Below are 18,204 nucleotides of genomic sequence, written 5' to 3'. Positions count from 1 at the left end.
TGATATAAAGCTTTTGTGTTCAGTCACATAATTTTTATTTGAACAGCAATGGCTCCATTCTTTTACTTCTCTCATTTCAGTTCCAGAAAGGCTGACAGTGTCAAACTCAAGACTCCACTTGAGTCAGAACCTGGCTGGAATTTATATATTGTGAATACTATTTCAACCATCCAGCTTTACAAAGAAATGGTATTCCTCGATTCCTGTTTTGATTATTGTTGATAAAAGCATCATGTTGTGGATTTGATATCTGAGATACTTCATTGCTCAAGATAGCCTATCATGTATTCATGCATATACTGTAGTATGTAATCAGTCAAGATTTAAAATTGTTGTTTCTGCCAACTTTAAAACTGTTTATAAACATTTTGCCTTGTGGGCTAAAGACCTAAGTATTTCTTTAATTTGTTCTAGGTAGACTACAGTAAGACATATGAAAATGTAAGAACGGAGAGTTGCATCCATCTTCTAAGTGAGGCTCACTTGTTGGTCAGAGCAGCTCTAATGGATCCCAGTCTGATGGAATCAGAAGAGAAAGAGAAGCTCCTGGCAGCATTCAGAGAAAGTTGTGCTCACCTAGGAGACTGTTACAGCAGGTTTGTACTTTGAAAGGTATTAATTTTGGGTTTCCCAGGGTGCCATCCTAGGTCAATTTTAAGAATGTTGGGATCACTTGTTCTCATCACCATTTTACACTCGTATTGTATATACAGTCTCTGAGCTGACTGTAAAGATTTTTATCTGTTTGGTTTCTCATTCATTAGACTTGTAGTCTTGGCTTAAGTATGGAGTAGAAATGTAAATGCTGAAATGTCTCCTGTCTCAAACACTTTATGGATCAGAGTGAAATCTTTTTTTTTTCTGTAAGATTATTGCTGCAAAGGTCCGCAATTCTTTTTTCCCCCATTGCTTTCAGGTTTAACACAAAGGATTCCCATCTTGCCCTGCCTTACTACAAGATGTCTGGCTTATCCATAACTGAAGTTTTGAAGAGAATAGACTCGGTGGTAGAGGGTGGAACACAGAAATATGAAAAAGGATTTATCTTTTACTTAAATCATTCTCTTTATGAAGATTTAAATGAAGAGTTAAGCAAAGTAAGAATAGGAACTTTCTCTTTAATCTACTGCTTATTTCCTATCCTGAGGAACTTGGGACACTTTTATAAAGGAAGCATTGCTTAAATTTTGAAATCTCCATATCTGTTGGCTCAGGATTATTCTCCTTTGCATGTGAGAGGCACAAGGGGGCCCATCCTAGTTTTTCTGACAAAATATAAACAAGATGTAATTTCTATAAACACAGAGATTACCAATGGTATTTCCTGTTCAGGACTCTCCTCAGAAGAATGTATTGTGTTTTTTTTGTTGTCATGATGCATAAATGTTTTCCAGAGACAGGGTTCCAGCCAAGTCTGGGGATACTAACATGCTAGGAAAGTCTCCGTCCAAACTTTTTTTGCTACCCCTATCAATGTAATGAACTGAGCCTAAGCCACATCTTCAAATGCCACCTTTAAAGGGTGCTGAAACTCCATGCCTGCTCTCCCAGCCCTTCAGAGGAATTTTGGTTGAGTTGACAGAATGTCTCTGCCGACATGCTGTCAGGTAGCGTTCCTTTGCCCCTAGCGCTGTGGCTTACCAACTGTGTTTGAAAGCAAGTCTGTATCATTTGTACACACCAGTAGTTTGATTTTATTTATTCATTCCAGTGTATATTCAGGAGGCTAAGCTTATGTTAAATGGCTTTTATTTTAATAGGAATCAGCAGCCAAAGTGCTCCAAATATTCCATCTTGCTGAACCAAACCAGCTGCCCCATGTGCTCTGCAGTCCGTGCATGAAGAATGTTTGTCCCTCGATGGCAATGAAGCTTTTGCAGAAAGTGGAACTGATTGTGCCGTCAGTTGTATTGACTCTAACCAAAGCTGCCATGGCTCTGAAAATGGGAGACTTAGAGGCATATAAAAATGAGATGGACTGTTATACAGAGGTACAGAATGCTGCCCATGTAATCACCTTCCCATTTAGTACCAGATTCTCTGTTAAACCCAAACCAATTGAATTGGGTTTATGTCTCATGGCAGGGGGAAGTCCTGCTCTTTCCCCACACACTTAATGGTCTTTATTGGGCATCTGGGAGGAGGTGGGCTAAGGGGTATGTGTTGAGTTTGTTTAGGTTGTGCTCCAGGGAAGCTTGAATTCCCATTAATATACGCATGGGCATATCGTTAAACTATTGCTTTAATATTAAATATTATTAAAATTAAAATGTTTTAAATCAAAATACAGTAAATAAATTAAATATTATTTGGAGCATAGTAGCCTCTGCAGCCCTTGCAGTGTCCCCCTCCTCCCCCACCCCACACACACAGTTTCCCCGCTAGAGCATAGGTTGCATTGTCCCACCTGATCCTTGGCTTGCACACCGAAAGTCCTTGGTGTTCGTGTGTGAAGAGCTATGGCAGGATGTCCATGCCATGGATGTAGAGTTCCCTGTATCCAGTTCACTGCCCTCTTCTGTTAGACTGTAGTCAAGGGACTTTGTGCTTATTGAGAGAGGAGGAGAATGTGTTTTGGTGCAGTCATAGTAGGAATCCTATTTAACGGAAGGAAATGTAGTGCAGCAAGGCTTTATATCAGTTGTTGATGGGATGGATTTACAGACTCTTTGAAGGGAGGTCATTATACTCTGACTAAATCTGATCCTGATGTTGATGTTTCAGTCCAAATCACCATGTGTGAGGTTAAAGGCCACAAATTAGTCGAGGTGGTCGGGGCACTTAAAGATGATTATTGCAAGAGAGGAAGAGATATTGGACCTGCATCAGGCTCTTGAGTTAGCTCATCCCTTTTATATTTTTTAATCCGGTTTAAAAATGACTTTGGAAGGGAAGTCAGAAGTGTCTAATTTTGGGGAGAAAATAAGCTCATGGGTGCATCACAGCCCGGGGTTGTGCCAGAACCATCACTAAATACATGCTCAGCCTTGATTTCTGAACTGCAGTGTGTGGAGGTTAGGATATATTAGAAAATCAGCTACAGTGTTGTTCAGCACCACCTGCTGTCTCTTCCACAGCAAAGTATGATCATCTCTTTCTAACTGGATGCAAAAGTACTGATGAAGTAATATAAATGAGGAACAAGGTAGGTCCTAGAGAGTAAAGAGAGCCTCAGATGCCAGGTTAGTCTATGATGAATTTATGCTTGCTGCATAAATAGCAGCAGCTGATGAATAAAAAGGGGCTATTACAATATATACTGCTGCAAAATAATTTTTATTATTCATGAGTAGCATTTTCAAAAGCACCTTATTTATTTGGGAGCACAAGTCCCATTGAAAGCCATTTGGGTGGGGTTTTCAAAACCATCTAATACATTGGTTTTGGTTTACAGTCAAGTCTAGTTTTCTCTGTGTGTGTGTGTGTATATGTGTGCCCTGTGTGTGTATATATATATATATAGAGAGAGAGAGAGAGAGAGTAAAGTTCAGACTCATGGAGCTGGAAGATCCCTAAGACAGGGAGCAAGAACAAGGGGAATAAAATCAACAACATTAAGGGTAAAGTATGGAGGACCAGCGCAAACTCCTTGTGCCATATAAGGCACATGATGGGCCTGCAACCCCGGCACACCTTGGATGCCAGCCATGTATAGGGCGGCACTGTGGGCTACACATGGCTGAGATCCAAGATTCTATAGACCCAGTGGCCCAAGTGCCCGCACAAGTGGTGCAGAGTTTTTGAAGCCATTATTCCTGTGCATAGCTTGAAGTAGCAGCGGTGGAGAGCTGCACTACATGGCTTGGCCCAGTGAGAAGGAATATAGTTCACTTCCCATATCCTCCCTGCATTTCACCTACATACTCCAGACTGCTTGAGTAAGCCCTGAGTTTTGGAAGGATTGAATTCTTTGCCTAACTTGTAAATGGCTGTGTCTGTAGATGAGACTGGCATATGGCTTTATTGGGGAACCAAGACTTCTGATGCAGCAGAGAGATGGCCGGATTGTTCCAACCGAACTTGCCGTTCATCTGAAGGAGACATGGCCTGGGTTGCTGGTGGCTTCGATGTTGGCTTTACATGAGAACAGTAAAATCGAATTGGAAGAAGCAGACTCTTACTTCGAGGTTTGTCTGTTTGCAGGGTTGTTGAATTTTTTTTGTTTTGATTTAACTTCTACAAAGCCCAGGCCTGGTGTTAACAACTAGCGGTGACCAAAACAGAGTGGTCCTTGGAGTTACAGCAGAAAAAACTTTATGAAAGCCCAGCGGCTTCTGTTACTAAGCTCAAAGGAAATTTTAACTGGAGTAAGAAACTGGTTCTTTTTGTGAATGGCCCAGCCATTAAATTTAGCCAAAGAAATGCATTAAATTTGTTTGCATCCCTCAGTTCAACCAAGCACACATTGATCTTAGAGACTGGAATTTTCAAAGGGAGGTAGGCATCTGGTGCCTATCAAAATTTAATAGGAACTGAGTAAATAACTCCCTTCTGAAAATTGCAGCCAGGATTAATACCATAGCATACAAATCCTTTTCTGAAGGGTATCAAGTCAGATGTGACGCTACATAATCTTCTATGTACATATTCAAAAACACTCTACAAATGAAGTAAATAGTCCTCTCAAACCTGAGAGAGGTGGGCCTATCCTCACATTACAGATAGAAAAACTAGAACACGTGGCTTATTCCTGGCCTCAAAAGAGACCTCTGTCAGAGCACGAATTAGAACTAAGGAGTTCCTTGCTCCACAGATCTTGACTATTCTTCATTATAAAGGTTTCAGTCATTTTAGAGCCAAATTACATCCATCCTCACCGCACCTCCAGGCCTTTTGTGATCTTTCTTCAATCAGTCTAAATTTTCATCGTGAAATTAAAGATCTAACAGTGTAGTTAAGGTTAATGTAGTTGGTTTCAAGTTTAGGGGTTCAGTGTAAATGCAATAATCAAGGTCCTCAACCTGTCTGGCCAGCACTTAAAAGCCCAAGGAAAGGTTCAGTGGTGATGGAGTCCCCCTTGGTGCAGTCCTCCAAACTCCTCACAGAGCCCTATGATTAGCTCCCACTGGCAAGTGAACTGGGGAGGTGCTTCCTTTAACTTAGCCCCAGCTCTCTGATTAGAAAGACTCTTCAAAGGGGACTTGCTTAAGTGTGGACATATTTTAGATGGCTCCAGCATTTCGATTCTTTAAACACTTTACAACGTGACCACCATTGATAGCAGAATAAAAACTCACAAAGGAATGTGTTTCTTGCATACCAAACCTATATATTAAGGAATCAAGGTTTAAATCTGTTGCATGCACTTCTGCATTATCCATCACCACAGTATCTGGCATCCCATATACTAGAAATACATCAGGATTACACAAAAACAAGAACACACTCATCTATGACGAGTAGAGGGAGACTTAGTCTTCGTCCATTGAAACTTTTGTTCATTCAGACTTCTGTTGCTGCTGTTATTATCTTACCTTAGCACCTAGGAGCCCTAGTCATGGACTGAGACCCCATTGGGATAGGTACAAACACAGAACAAAGTCGGTCCCCTGCCCCAAGGAGCTTACAATTTAAGACATGACACTGTTGGATATAGACAGACGAGGCAGTACAGGTAAACAATGAGACAACGTAATAGTCATCTTGATTTTCATTAATATTTGAATCTTCTGTGGTGCTCAGATGCTGTATGGGAAGAAGGAAGGTACAACCCCTCAGCTCTTAGTAGACTTCTGGGAAGCCCTCCTTGTAGCAGGCTCTGAGAAAGAAATACTCCAGAAGCTCTTATTCAAGCTTACTTCACAGTATATTTGGAGACTATTGAGGAAGCAGCTTCCTGATACCAAACCACTGAAAACAACAGAGGATCTGGTAACTATAAACTGCAGATACATTTGCATGAGACAGACAATGAATGTAAGGGAATATTCAGTCACAAAACCATCTTGCAATGCTTTAATTCTGGACAAATTGTCCTTAAAAGTAGTGAGAATGTGAGCAAATAAACTTATGTGTTGAGTTACCAAATGCTAATTCTTGCAAAGAACTGCTGGCTTTTGATTAACAGGTCCTTAATGCTGCTGTTGTGGGAGTTTCAAATTGTCTTGTGGAAAATGCATGCAGCATATTTGTCAGTTCCAGTTCCTGACATCAAGGGGCACTGTCATGAAACTATATTACCTGTAGTTTGACACTGCAGTGTTTCAAGGATGAACTTGACCCAGAACACAGATAACTGATACATGTAAATTACTTTAGAATATTTGGATTTTGATCATCTGTTAATCTGGAGCTAAATGAGAGATCTAACTTCAGGAGAACTTGGCTTTCCCAGCCCTTTTATGTGGAAAATTGAACACAGTTTTAGATACATTATCTAAGAAACAAGCAGGGAAGGTTCCAACTGAACTGCTCACATAGTAATTTTAACTGGCTAATAATGGAGTAACAGAGGCTTTGGATGTACAGTTAAAGCCTTGCATTGTTTGATGGGTGGTAGGAGAGGCTTCTAACTAACAAATGTGAAATAAATCATTGGACCGCATTAGGTTTCAAGGCATACTTCATTCACTTATTCTAGTTTGAATATTTACCCAAGATAGAAACAATAGCTGCTTTTCTAAAATGGCATCCTTTATTCAGAGATTTCCTTCACTGGAATAGGTTTCATTTGTGACCGTATTGAGTTGAAATACTTTTTCTAGATAAACTCCTGTAATCATTATGGGTTAATTTTCCCTTGGGTGACCTTCATAATGTCATCGGGACCTGCATGTGATAAGTATCCTGAAGATCTTTCAAAACTACAGGTATGATGCTCTTACATCTTTACTCTCTACAACTTAGGCCTCTACTCCTGTGAACACCTAATTATATCCTTACCTTTAAACATTGGAGTTGACCTATCAAAGTCATGCGTGCCCAAGGGTTTGCAGAATTAAGGCCTTGTGAATGTCTATTTTTCTTTTACCTTTTGTGTATTTTTATTAATTTGTGTAAAATTGGATTTCAGTGCTTCAGTCATGCAACCATTTAAATTGTTTTCTTTGTTAATGGGTGTTAGGTTACATGTGTGAATAGAAAGTAATATTTGGCTTGGTGTAGCAGCTGGACTTTATTCAAACTCTGTAGAGAGCTGCCAGAATGGGTAGAAGAAGCTTCTTTGGGGGTCAAAAGAAAGAAAGAAAAAAGAAAATATGGAGACATATCTATCTCATAGAACTGGAAAGGACCCTGAAAGGTCATCGAGTCCAGCCCCCTGCCTTCACCAGCAGGACCAAGTACTGATTTTTTTGCCCTAGATCCCTAAGTGGACCTCTCAAGGATTGAAATCACAACCCTGGGTTTAGCAGACCAATGCTCAAACCACTGAGCTGTCCCTCCCCCAAGAGTGAAGGAGTGGAAGTGGGTGGAGATAATGGAATTTTTAGTATATTTTGTCTACATGAGGGGTCCTGGACATGTTCTGGTGTCTGGAAAGTCCCCTCCTCGGTGGTAAGGAGGAGACTTGAACTTGATCCTGAGTGGAACTGGTCAGAAATTCTCCAACAGAGCATTTTTCCAATGGAGAATGCCCTTTATTCAAAATCAAAATGTTCTGAGATGGTTTGAGGTCTGATGGAAAGCAGCCAGGCTTTTATTGGAAATGTGTGAGGCTTCCTGCCAGCTTGCCTTCCTGGCCCCTCAGCAGCCTGTTAGGTGGGCTGATGGGAGCCAAGAGCTTGGTAGCAGCTAGCTCACAGCTTCACATCAGCCTGGGCTCCCAGGATTTCAGGGTCCCAGGCAGTCAGCCAGGCAGACTACCTGTGAGGCAGGGACCCCAGGGCTTTCACAGAGAATTTTAATTTTTTTGGTTTTCATTCCAGATTGGAGCAAAACTAAATTGTGAAATATCAAAATCCTTTGCAAAATGGAATTACCTGTCTCTGTGTTGCTCTTGCCTGAGCACTAACATGCCCTTAGTTGCATGCTGTTTCATGACTTTCAGGTTGTCCCTTTGGCTAAGCCATTAACCAGCCAAGACATGTTCAGGGGTGGGATATTGCACGTGTCCTGCCATGCTGTACAGAGTTAAGGTGGTTTAGTGGCTGGAATGGGATAAATATAGCATGAAATGCATCTTTCTTGATGGTGAGGGGAGTTACCACCAACTCACAATAGATATTTTTAAAAGGGTGAGATTATTTGGGGCTATCTCAGTACAACTTAAGAATTCTGATTGATATTGTGAAATTGTATTATGAAAATCTGCTGTGTCATGAGTGCTGTATGTATGTTGGGTCCACCATTGCTGACAGGGCCTGTAGCTCGTATGCATCAGGCAGATACAATAAGAAGATACTTAGGACTTAACCCTATTTAGATCCAAACATGTGGGACAGTGGGTGATCTGTGTCCTTAGAAAACCAATTTAGTTTAGTTTACTCCAGAAGGAAGCAGGGAAGGTGGGAGTAATGGAAAGTTTCCAGGAGAAGAATAAAAAGGTCAGGTGATCAGGAAAGGGTTAAATAAACACATAGGAAGAAGCAGCATGAGCCAGGAGAGAGCAAGCTCACATAAGATCCCTGAGCAAGAGAGACCAGCTAGCATGCAGCAGCCTTCGTGAGGAGGGACTCCCTGCCTGCCTGCCTTCCAGATGATTCCCCAAGGGCTCAAAGAGAAGAGTAAGCTAGAAAGTGAGGGGTGTTTCAGTTTCAGATGTTTGTTGTTTTGAATGAGCTGTACTCTCCTGTGCTTTACATTATTAAATACAAGAGAACATACGGGTGTGTTGGGTCCATGCAGCCTAGGGCAGGTGGGCCAAGGAGCCCCATTTCCAAGAGAGGGTAGTTGAAGGTCAACGCCTATAAAATGTGCCAGAGAGGCCAAATGAGGAACCAGTGCTGTTGCCTGCTGAGGCTCTAGGAGCTTTAAACATCATGGGGATCCAGAGCAGCAATGGTTTGTATTCCCCTCAGAGCAATCCTAGTGGGTAGCTACCTGGGGGAGGGAGGGGGAGAGGGTGCTCACTAGGATCTGTGACTCATAATAAATTGAGTAATATCTCAGCTGTAGGGGAAAAACTGTAGTTTTAAATCAAGGGGGATGGGGTGAACTGTCAGTACCAAGGCTGTGTACTACTTGTAGAGCAGTGGCAGCTCAGATGACTGACTACAGGAACTACATCAGGTTTAGTGGAGGCCTTATTTACAATGGTCAAACAATCCAGCATAAATTCTCAGGTGATTCTGATTCTTAGGGTGGGGAGAATTTAGTTCACGTTGGGTTTAAATGAAGTAAGGCTGTTTAAATCTCTTGCTAAATAGCCCAGTGTGTTGCTGATGAATATAGATATCATGTAAACCTGTTGTTAAAACAATACTTCTGTCAGTCAAACTGAACCATGAAAGAGGAATGGTGCAAAGGATGGGAGAGGAAATGATCAAAGAATTATGTAAATAATGGTCATGTAGGCTTACATTCTACTCAGTATTTTTGGCCTAATTGTTTAACCAAGCAGTATCAGAAAGACTTAAAACTATTTCTTTTTAAATTAATTGTGTGTGCATGTGAGCATTTTGTCTGTTTTGACATCCAAATGGCAAGTTTTCCTCTTGTCCTCAGTCTCTTTTATGTGGTCCGTCAGTCGACATAGCTTCAGTTCTGCCTTTCTTGGAGCCATTATCAGAAGACAGTAATGCTGGTCTCAGTGTCCATGTTCTTTGCACTACGAGGGTAGGAGAGTATGAGAAATCCATTGACAAGCTCCTAGAGAAGTGTCCTGAAGCACTCATACCGTATGCCCAGCATGAGCTGAAAGATGAAAATCGGGTGAGCTTTTAAAATGCTAATCTAGTAGTTTACTGTAGTCTTTCTTTCTCTTTCTTTTCAGTAGTTGTTAGCTGTGCATAGGAGAATTTGTACTACACTGCAGAGATAATCAAATGGCACAGATTTCTATTAGAATTGAAACTCCCATCCTTAACTTACTCTGAGCCTGAAACTGCCTGCATTGAATTTTATGGCCAAATTGCCATTGACTTTAATGGGAGCAGGGTTGGACCCTTTTTGCCTAAACGTTCTAGCACCAAAAGTCATAAATACCTGTTGCTTAGACACTTGCAGTGCACAAGCTTAATGAGACAAGATAGGAGTTTCATCCTTACCCTTAAAATTCATAGATTTCATTGACTGAGTTCAAGTCACATTCATATAAATGTCCAATTTTTGCTTTTGTGTTTTTATGATGGTAGTTCTTACTGCAGATGCTCCTGGTCAAAGTTACTTATACTTAGAAATATGGATTATACATGGAATTTTATTATAGACCCTCTTTCTGAAAAACTCTTTGGGCTGAGGTTTTCCAGTTTAGTTTCATCCTGAAGGTGTGTGATATTTTATTTTATATTAAGGTTGTGGAAAAAATATTAAGATGGCTGAGTTACTTGCAAGCAGAGAGGGGAATAATACACTGATCTGCTGTAAACAGAGAAAGCTGAGTATTTTTGGCTTACAAGTAACTCAGAAGTAGCTGAACTTTTTCCTGTGAAATTTGCCACAATAAAAAAGATCATTATTAATGTCTCAAAATGCCATGATTAAATATGTTCCCTGCTCCCTAATAACATCTGAACTGTATTCTCATTGCCTGATGTTGCACCACTGATGAGCAGGAACTTGAGTCTATTCATGCTTCCTTCCCCCGTGGCCTATAATATTTGAGGAAGAACTTGATCTGTCCAATTCTGGTCAAGGCTCCAGCAGTACTGCCATGGTTTTTCCCCAGTCCTTGCCAATTAACTGATAACATAAGAATAACCATACTGGGTAGGACCAATGGTCCATCTAGTCCATCTAACAGTGGCTGGTGCCAGATGCTTCAGAGGGAACAGAAGAGGGCAATTATCGAGTGATCCATCCCCTGTTATCCAGTCCCAGGTCTAGCAGAGGTTTGAGGACACCCAGAGCATAAGGTTGTATCCCTAACCATCTTGGCTAACAGCCGTTGATGTGCCTATCCTTCTTTAGCTTGTCTATTCTTTTTTTTACCCAGTTATATCTTTTGGCCTTCACAACATCCCCTGTCAATGAGTTTCACAGATTGACTGTGTTGTATGAGGAAGTACTTCTTTATTATTTTTATTCTTTTTTTATACTTTTATTAAACCTGCTGCCTATTAATTTCATTGGGTGCCCCATGGTTTTTGTGTTATGTGAAAGGATAAATAATACTTCCTTATTCACTTTCTCTACACCATTCATGATTTTATAGACCTCTATCATATCCCTCCTTAGTCATCTTTTCTAAGCTAAACCTTCCCAGTCTTTTTAATATCTCCTCATGTGGAAGTTGTTCTGTACTCCTAGTCATTTTTTTTGCCCCTCTTGGTACTTTTTCCAATTCTAATATATCCTTTTTTTTTTGAGATGGGATAACCAGAACTGCAAGCAGTGTTCAAGGTGTGGGTGTAGCATGGATTTATATGGTGGCACTGAAATTTTCTATTATCTGTCCCTTTCCTAATGCTTCCTAACATTCTGTTAGCTTTAACTACCACTGCACAATGAACAGATGTTTTCAGAGAACTATCGACAATGACTCCAAGATCTTTCTTGAGTTATAACAGCTAATTGAGACCATCATTTTGTATGTATAGTTGGGTTACGTTTTCCAATGTGCATTACTTTGTACTTATCAACACTGAATTTCATCTGCCATTTTGTTGTCCAGACCCCAATTTTGTGAGATCCTCTTGTGACTCTTCACAGACAGCTTTTGGACTTCACTATCTTGAGTAATTTTTTATCATCTGCAAACTTTGCTGTTTACCCCCTTTTCTAGATCATTTATGAATATGTTGAATAGCACTTGTCCCAGTACAGATCCTTGGGGGAGTCTACTATTTCCCTCCCTTCACTCTGAGAAATGTTCAGTTAATAGTGGACATAACTTCTGCTGAATATATCAGCCAAGGGGGGAGACACTCCAATAGATGGAAATGCTGGAACCCCCAGTCAGTACAGCTGGGGCTCGCTCATGTATGTTCCCTTTGGCCCTTGATCATGAAGTGGAACAGAGAAAACCAATATCTAGGGTAATTGTAGCCTTGCAATACTGCAGGCAAAGAGAAGAGAAAGACACAGAGTTCGAAGAGAGATGGATAGTGTTTTCTTTCCTCTCCTCAGTCTTTCTAAACACAAAATTAATAGCTTTTTGCATTATTAAAATTTAAATGGTGTATTCATGCAACATTAAGATTATTGGAGGTAGAAGGGGTATGTCAAGAAACAAAAGAGCATAAAGTTCTCATAGACAGCTTTTTTACCCGCACTGCACCGGGCTATAATGAGAGACTTATCTTATTTGTTAAATCCATAACCATAATACTGCATTCACGTTTTTTTCCCCCCTGCACTAGTTTATTTGAACCACATGCACAGCCTGTCAGAAACAGGCACAGCCTTATCTTCAGTGGCACTAGGGGGTGCTATCATCACTCTAATTTGCTGGGTTAAAAAGGATCACACTGAAGTCTGAAAACATTGCATTTCAAAGCACTGTGCAGACTAATTAATTACTAGCCCATCTCAACTTACACCACTGTTTTTTGTACCATCTTTGATGTTAATTCAAAGTACTTATTAAAAATTTGTGTTCACAACCTACTATTCATAGTCACCACTAACTTATTTTTCTTCTGTGGGTTTATTTTTGGATGAATTAGGCTCTGTGGTGGAACAAACTGCTTCCTGAACTTTGTAAACGAACCAGATATGTTGGAGATGACTACTCCGTTCTCATCTCATCACTGAAAGGTAAAGAACTTGGTTTACAACTGAATGCCATACACGAAAGCCTTTGTACTGCATCTAAAGTATTTGAAAGCCGTTTCCTCTAGAAACAGCTGTGACATGGCATTTTACCATCATTCTTTTTGGGGAGGAAGGTCTTTCTCTACACATAATGTAACTCAGCAGAGATTAGCAGAGTAGTACTGTGAAATGTGCAGTAAGCATTTACACACATCCAAAATTGTTGCATACATCCTTATTTTTTTAAACTAATTATTAGGTCTGTCAATTAATTGCCGTTAACTCACACGATTAACTAAAAAAGTTAACTGAAATAAATCATGATTAATCACACTGTTAAACAATAGAATACAATTAAAATTTATTAAATATTTTTGATGTTTTCAACATTTTCATATATATTGTATTCTGTGTTGTAATTGAAATCAGTGTATATTATTTTTGATTACTAATATTTGCACTGTAAAAATGATAAACAAAAGAAATAGTATTTTTCAGCTCATCTCATACAAGCACTATAGCGCAATCTCTTTGTCATGAAAGTGCAGCTTACAAATGTAGGGTTTTTTTGTTGTTGTTGTTACATAACTGCACTCAAAACCAGAACAATGTAAAACTTCAGAGCCTACAAGTCCAATCAGTCCTACTTCTTCTTCAGCCAATTGCTCAGACAAACAAGTTTGTTTACATTTACAGGAGATAATATTGCCGCCTTCTTATTTACAATGTCACTGGAAAGTGAGAACAGGCATTTGCATGGCACTTTTGTAACTGGCATTGCAAACTATTTATGTGTAAGATGTGCTAAAGATTTGTGTGCCCCTTCATGCTTTGGCCACCATTCCAGAGGACACGCTTCCATGCTGCTGATGCTCATTTAAAAAAAAAAAGGTGTTAATTAAATTCGTGACTGAACTCCTTGGGGGAGAATTGTATGTCCCCTGCTCTGTTTTACTCGCATTCTGCCATATATTTCATGTTATAGCAGTCTCGGATGATGACATGTTGTTCATTTTAAGAACACTTTCGCTGCAGATTTGACAAAACGCAAATGTGAGATTTCTAAAGATAGCTACAGCACTCAACCCAAAGTTTAAGAACCTGAAGTGCCTTCCGAAACCTGAGAGGACAAGGTGTGGAGCATGCTTTCAGAAGTCTTAAAAGAGCAACACTCCAATGCGGAAACTACAGAACCCAAACTACCAAAAAAGAAAATCAACCTCTGCTGGTGGCATCTGACTCAGATAATGAAAGTGAACATGCATTAGTCTGCATTGCTTTGGATTGTTATCGAGCAGAGCCCATCATCAGCATGGACATGTCCCCTGGAATGGTGGTCGAAGAATGAAGGAACATATAAATCTGAAGCACATCTGTCATGTAAATACCTTGTGACGCCGGCTACAACAGTGCCATGAGAACGCCTGTTCTCACTTTCAGGTGACGTTGTAAATAAGAAGGAGGCAGCATTATCTCCTGCAAATGTAAACAAACTTGTTTGTCTGAGCAATTGGCTGAATAAGAAGTAGGACTAAGTAGATTTGTAGAATCTTAAGTTTTACACTGTTTTTTTTTTTTTAATGCAGGTTTTTTTTATACGTAATTCTACATTGGTAAGTTCAACTTTCATGATAAAGAGATTGCACTACAATACTTGTATTAGGTGAATTGAAAAATACTATTTTGGTTTTTTTACAGTGCAAATATTTGTAATAAAAAATAAACATAAAGTGAAAATGTAGAAAACATCCAAAATATTTAAATAAATGGTATCTATTATTGTTTAACAGTGCGATTAATTTTTTTTAATCATGATTAATTTTTTTACCCATTGACAGCCCTACTAATTATGCATGACAGGAATCAAAGATTATTCCAGATATAAATATGGGGAAAGACATCACAGAACTATCTGTTGAAAGTAATGTGCAATTACTTATTTCCATAGCCAAGCCAGTGAAAGGAATACCTGGGGAAATAACTGCCTGGCTTGTATTGAGAACTGTACTGGTTGCAGTGACTCTTAACGACAGTAAGGACTGTTTCTCTTCATAGCTGAACTCTTGGCTGAGGGAAGCCGTGTTGTGTTGCTTGTGGTCACTAGGATTACACGGAAGGAAGCAGTCGAGTATTTGTTCTGGGAGATTTGAATCCTTAGCCAAGGGAAGTGACCCCCTGACTCTTTGATTTTCCGCTTCCTGAGACTGGAACTTTTTTCCCCTCTTCCTCTGGAAACTTGGCTGAAGAGGAAGTGACCAACCGTGGCAGCTGCCGTGGTCCCCTTACTCATTGTTATGGAGGAAATAAATAATAGACTAGTGATTTGACTCTTTTTATATCCAATTCAGAATGCTGAATAAAATTAGTCATTTTTTTCCATGATAACACCTGCACAATGTGTGAATAGAGGAGTGTCCCTACCAGGTTGCCATAGAGACCATGGCAGCACTCATTGTCAGAAGCATAAAAGCGGTAAACTTCTGTTGTCAGATGCAAATTGTCCGACCATTATCTCATTGTAATAGATACTAGTTGGCCCAGGAGAGCCTATAAGTAAATAGCTTTGTCTCATAGGTTGCTCCCAAAGTACTAACTCCTGTGTTACACCACCAGCATAGCTCTATTTTAATGCTTCCTTTCAATTTTATACAGCACTGAAGATGCTAGATGAGACCTACCTAGGATTTGGTATTGTACGTGGCGGTGATTAGTTCAGATAGATGTTATAGTGGTGTGTTTCATCACTTCATCCATAAACATCCCTGAATTGCTACCTTCACTTCTCAAACTGTTCCCCAGTTGCCAAATGTATCCGCTGCTATTTGCGTCTTTCTCTTAAATCTACTGTAATCACAATATTTAGATAACTAAATCAGCAAAATAAGTTAAAAATCACATCTATAATGTGTTGCACTTAATGTAGATGATTTTAAACTTAATATTCTTTCCCTGTGCAGAAACTTTATCAGTTATTGCCATGGAACTGGAGCTAAGGGATTTCATTAATGTTCTACCAGACGATGGGACTGCAGCATTTTTCCTGCCACATCTACTTCAGTGCAGCAAAAAGAAATTGACGACTTAAACACAATGCAAAGTGTGGACTTGAAAGCACTGGAATAAATAGGAAAAACTAAATAGTAGAATTGTACATGAAGTATTGTGGGAGTCCATCTACTTGCAAACTACCTGGGTATATTGTAAAAACTGGCCCTTCTGGGTTGTGGCTTTATTATATTGTATAATGCGATGACAATCACCACTTCAGGTTGAGTATCAATTTTGTAGATGAAAGAAAAGTGTTTTCAGTGATAAAATGTCACTGATACTGGCAAATCAAAAGGATCCCTCTTTATCCTATGGAACTGAATATTGTGGTGTTCAGCCAAATAGTTAATGAATTTCAGACATTTCCTGAATGAGAATGTAAACTCTTAATGGAGAAAAATATAGCCAGAAGGAATATTGTACTACTTAAAGTTGCACAAAATTCTATCCCACTGTAGTGTTCATGTAAAAGTAAAGCAGGGACTGGAAGCTATCACTCTTGGATCCCGTGTCTTCAGCTAGTTAGGCCTCAATCCACAAAAATAGTTGAGCTCATGGGTGTCTTTAAACATGTGCATAATCTCATTGACTTGTTCTTCCAACTGGAATTTCTAGAGACTAGTCATGTGCTCATAGATATGCACATGCTTGAGTAGTTAAATTGAATTCAGGTTGGAAGAACAAGTTAAGAGGACTGCTTGCATGCTTAGAGGTATGCACATGTACAAGACTTTGCTGGATCATGTCTTATTCATCAAGTGTGTAGAAAGTGGTTCCCCAGAGAAATAACTGTCTTTCTGTAAGTAGATGACAGATGTTTCGGTAAGGTGTCACAGATATTTTCTTCTGTTAGTTTCCTCTTCTCACATCACTATATTCAGTCTCTAATGGACAACAAGCATCTTCACCTCTGGTTCACTTCTTTCTAGCTATGTTATTTTCTAGATGGACCACCAAACTAGCTGTCTGATGTCTTTGTTTTTACCGTGTATTTTGAAAAGGGGTCTCTCAACTATAAGGTCATTTTTTTCCCCCTGTGTTCTGAGTGGAAATGCCTTGGTCTTTCAAGTGTAATGCAATGGGGAAAAACTACTATCAGGATGATTGTATGAACAGTGATAATTAAAGTTGAGTATTTCATTTTCATTGTATTAAACTGTTTTTCCAATATTCTTCAATGGTAAGAGAAGCATTCTTTTATACAATGTTACTAACAACTCTATTCTAAACAGCTGTGAGCTAATTGCAGTCAGACTATGACAATAAGGATCAACCATCTGAGAATCTAATTAGCTGACTAATTGGATTTCATATTGTAGTAGAGAGAACCTGGGCTTGGGGCAAGATTTCAGGCCTAACCCAGAGGCTGTGAACCAAAGTCAGGCCATGTATTAAAGCACATGAACTTGACAAAGTTGTTGCTAGTGTACTAGCAACTAGATATTTACATAAATATATTCCAGCTAGTACTGATACATCCCAATCTAGTACAAGATAAGATGGTTTGAGAAAATAATGAATAAGGATGTTTTATGCAAGATATCCTGAACAAGGGGAGGTAAAAACAAATGTAATGAATTACATAAGGTGATATGTAAACTATATTCCAGTTGTTTCTCAGCCTATAAATGTCAGGATACTTCGTCTAAATCCTTTGTCCAGCTGAGAGGGCAGCTGAAAGTCCTGCTGCTAATTGAGCTGGGTCCATTGTAATAGGCATACGTGTGTTAGTGTACCTGTAACCATGGAGCCTGGGCACTAGTACCGTTCTTCATTGACAATAAACTTGGCTGAGCACCTTCGTCACCGAACTGTGCCTGTGGTTTCTATGAGTGACATCAAGGTCTGCTAAATTAACATGTTGCACTGTCTCCAAGGACAGAAGCACTGAGCAGCCGTAACAGCGTTACTGAGGCAATGACATTCCAGCCTGCAGCACTTAACAACACTGGGTAGTACTATTGAGGTCTGCTGAACCACCTATCTGTGCAGAGCTGGACAGCACACTGAAAGAACATACACACAGAAGCCAACTGACAACACATGTAACCAGTCTCACAAAAGCACGCTAGTCTACACTGAAAACTTACATTGACATAGCTATGTCTCTCAGGGGTGTGAAAGATACGGCTGTCAGGAGTGTGAATTTTTCACACCCCTGAGAGATGTAGCTATGGCAACCTAGTCCCAGGTGTAGACAATGGTAGGCCAATGGAAGAATCCCATCCTGGGATGGGTGTCCAGGAGAGCTGGCAGTTTTTTAAAGAAACCATGCTAAGAGCACAGGAAAATACCATGCCGATGTGCAGAAAGAACAGCAAGCGTAGAAAGTGCCCAGCATGGCTTAACAGGGAACTCAGTGGT

General features: G+C 39.8%; 1 protein-coding gene across 3 annotated transcripts in view; it reads left to right on the top strand.

The window, feature by feature from the left end:
- HPS3 (HPS3 biogenesis of lysosomal organelles complex 2 subunit 1) overlaps nucleotides 1-17,013 on the top strand; it is a 33,837-nt gene extending 16,824 nt beyond the window's left edge. For 2 of the 3 annotated variants that reach the window (XM_032806246.2, XM_032806248.2), the window contains exons 8-17: nucleotides 81-189; nucleotides 415-596; nucleotides 917-1,097; nucleotides 1,761-1,991; nucleotides 3,942-4,127; nucleotides 5,683-5,871; nucleotides 6,705-6,809; nucleotides 9,604-9,810; nucleotides 12,705-12,795; nucleotides 15,750-17,013. In XM_032806246.2, coding sequence (XP_032662137.1) covers nucleotides 81-189; nucleotides 415-596; nucleotides 917-1,097; nucleotides 1,761-1,991; nucleotides 3,942-4,127; nucleotides 5,683-5,871; nucleotides 6,705-6,809; nucleotides 9,604-9,810; nucleotides 12,705-12,795; nucleotides 15,750-15,877 — 1,609 coding nt within the window. In that variant the 3' untranslated portion in view covers nucleotides 15,878-17,013. The remainder of the gene's footprint in view (nucleotides 1-80; nucleotides 190-414; nucleotides 597-916; nucleotides 1,098-1,760; nucleotides 1,992-3,941; nucleotides 4,128-5,682; nucleotides 5,872-6,704; nucleotides 6,810-9,603; nucleotides 9,811-12,704; nucleotides 12,796-15,749) is intronic. The other variant, XM_032806247.2, reaches the window with a different exon arrangement.
- Nucleotides 17,014-18,204: the final 1,191 nt, after the last annotated feature.

The sequence above is a fragment of the Chelonoidis abingdonii genome, chromosome 8 (genome assembly GCF_003597395.2).
Source record: "Chelonoidis abingdonii isolate Lonesome George chromosome 8, CheloAbing_2.0, whole genome shotgun sequence".
Classification (NCBI taxonomy): domain Eukaryota; kingdom Metazoa; phylum Chordata; order Testudines; family Testudinidae; genus Chelonoidis; species Chelonoidis abingdonii.
The sequence above is the reverse complement of the archived record's forward strand: the minus strand, read 5'-3'. Positions and strand labels throughout refer to the sequence as shown.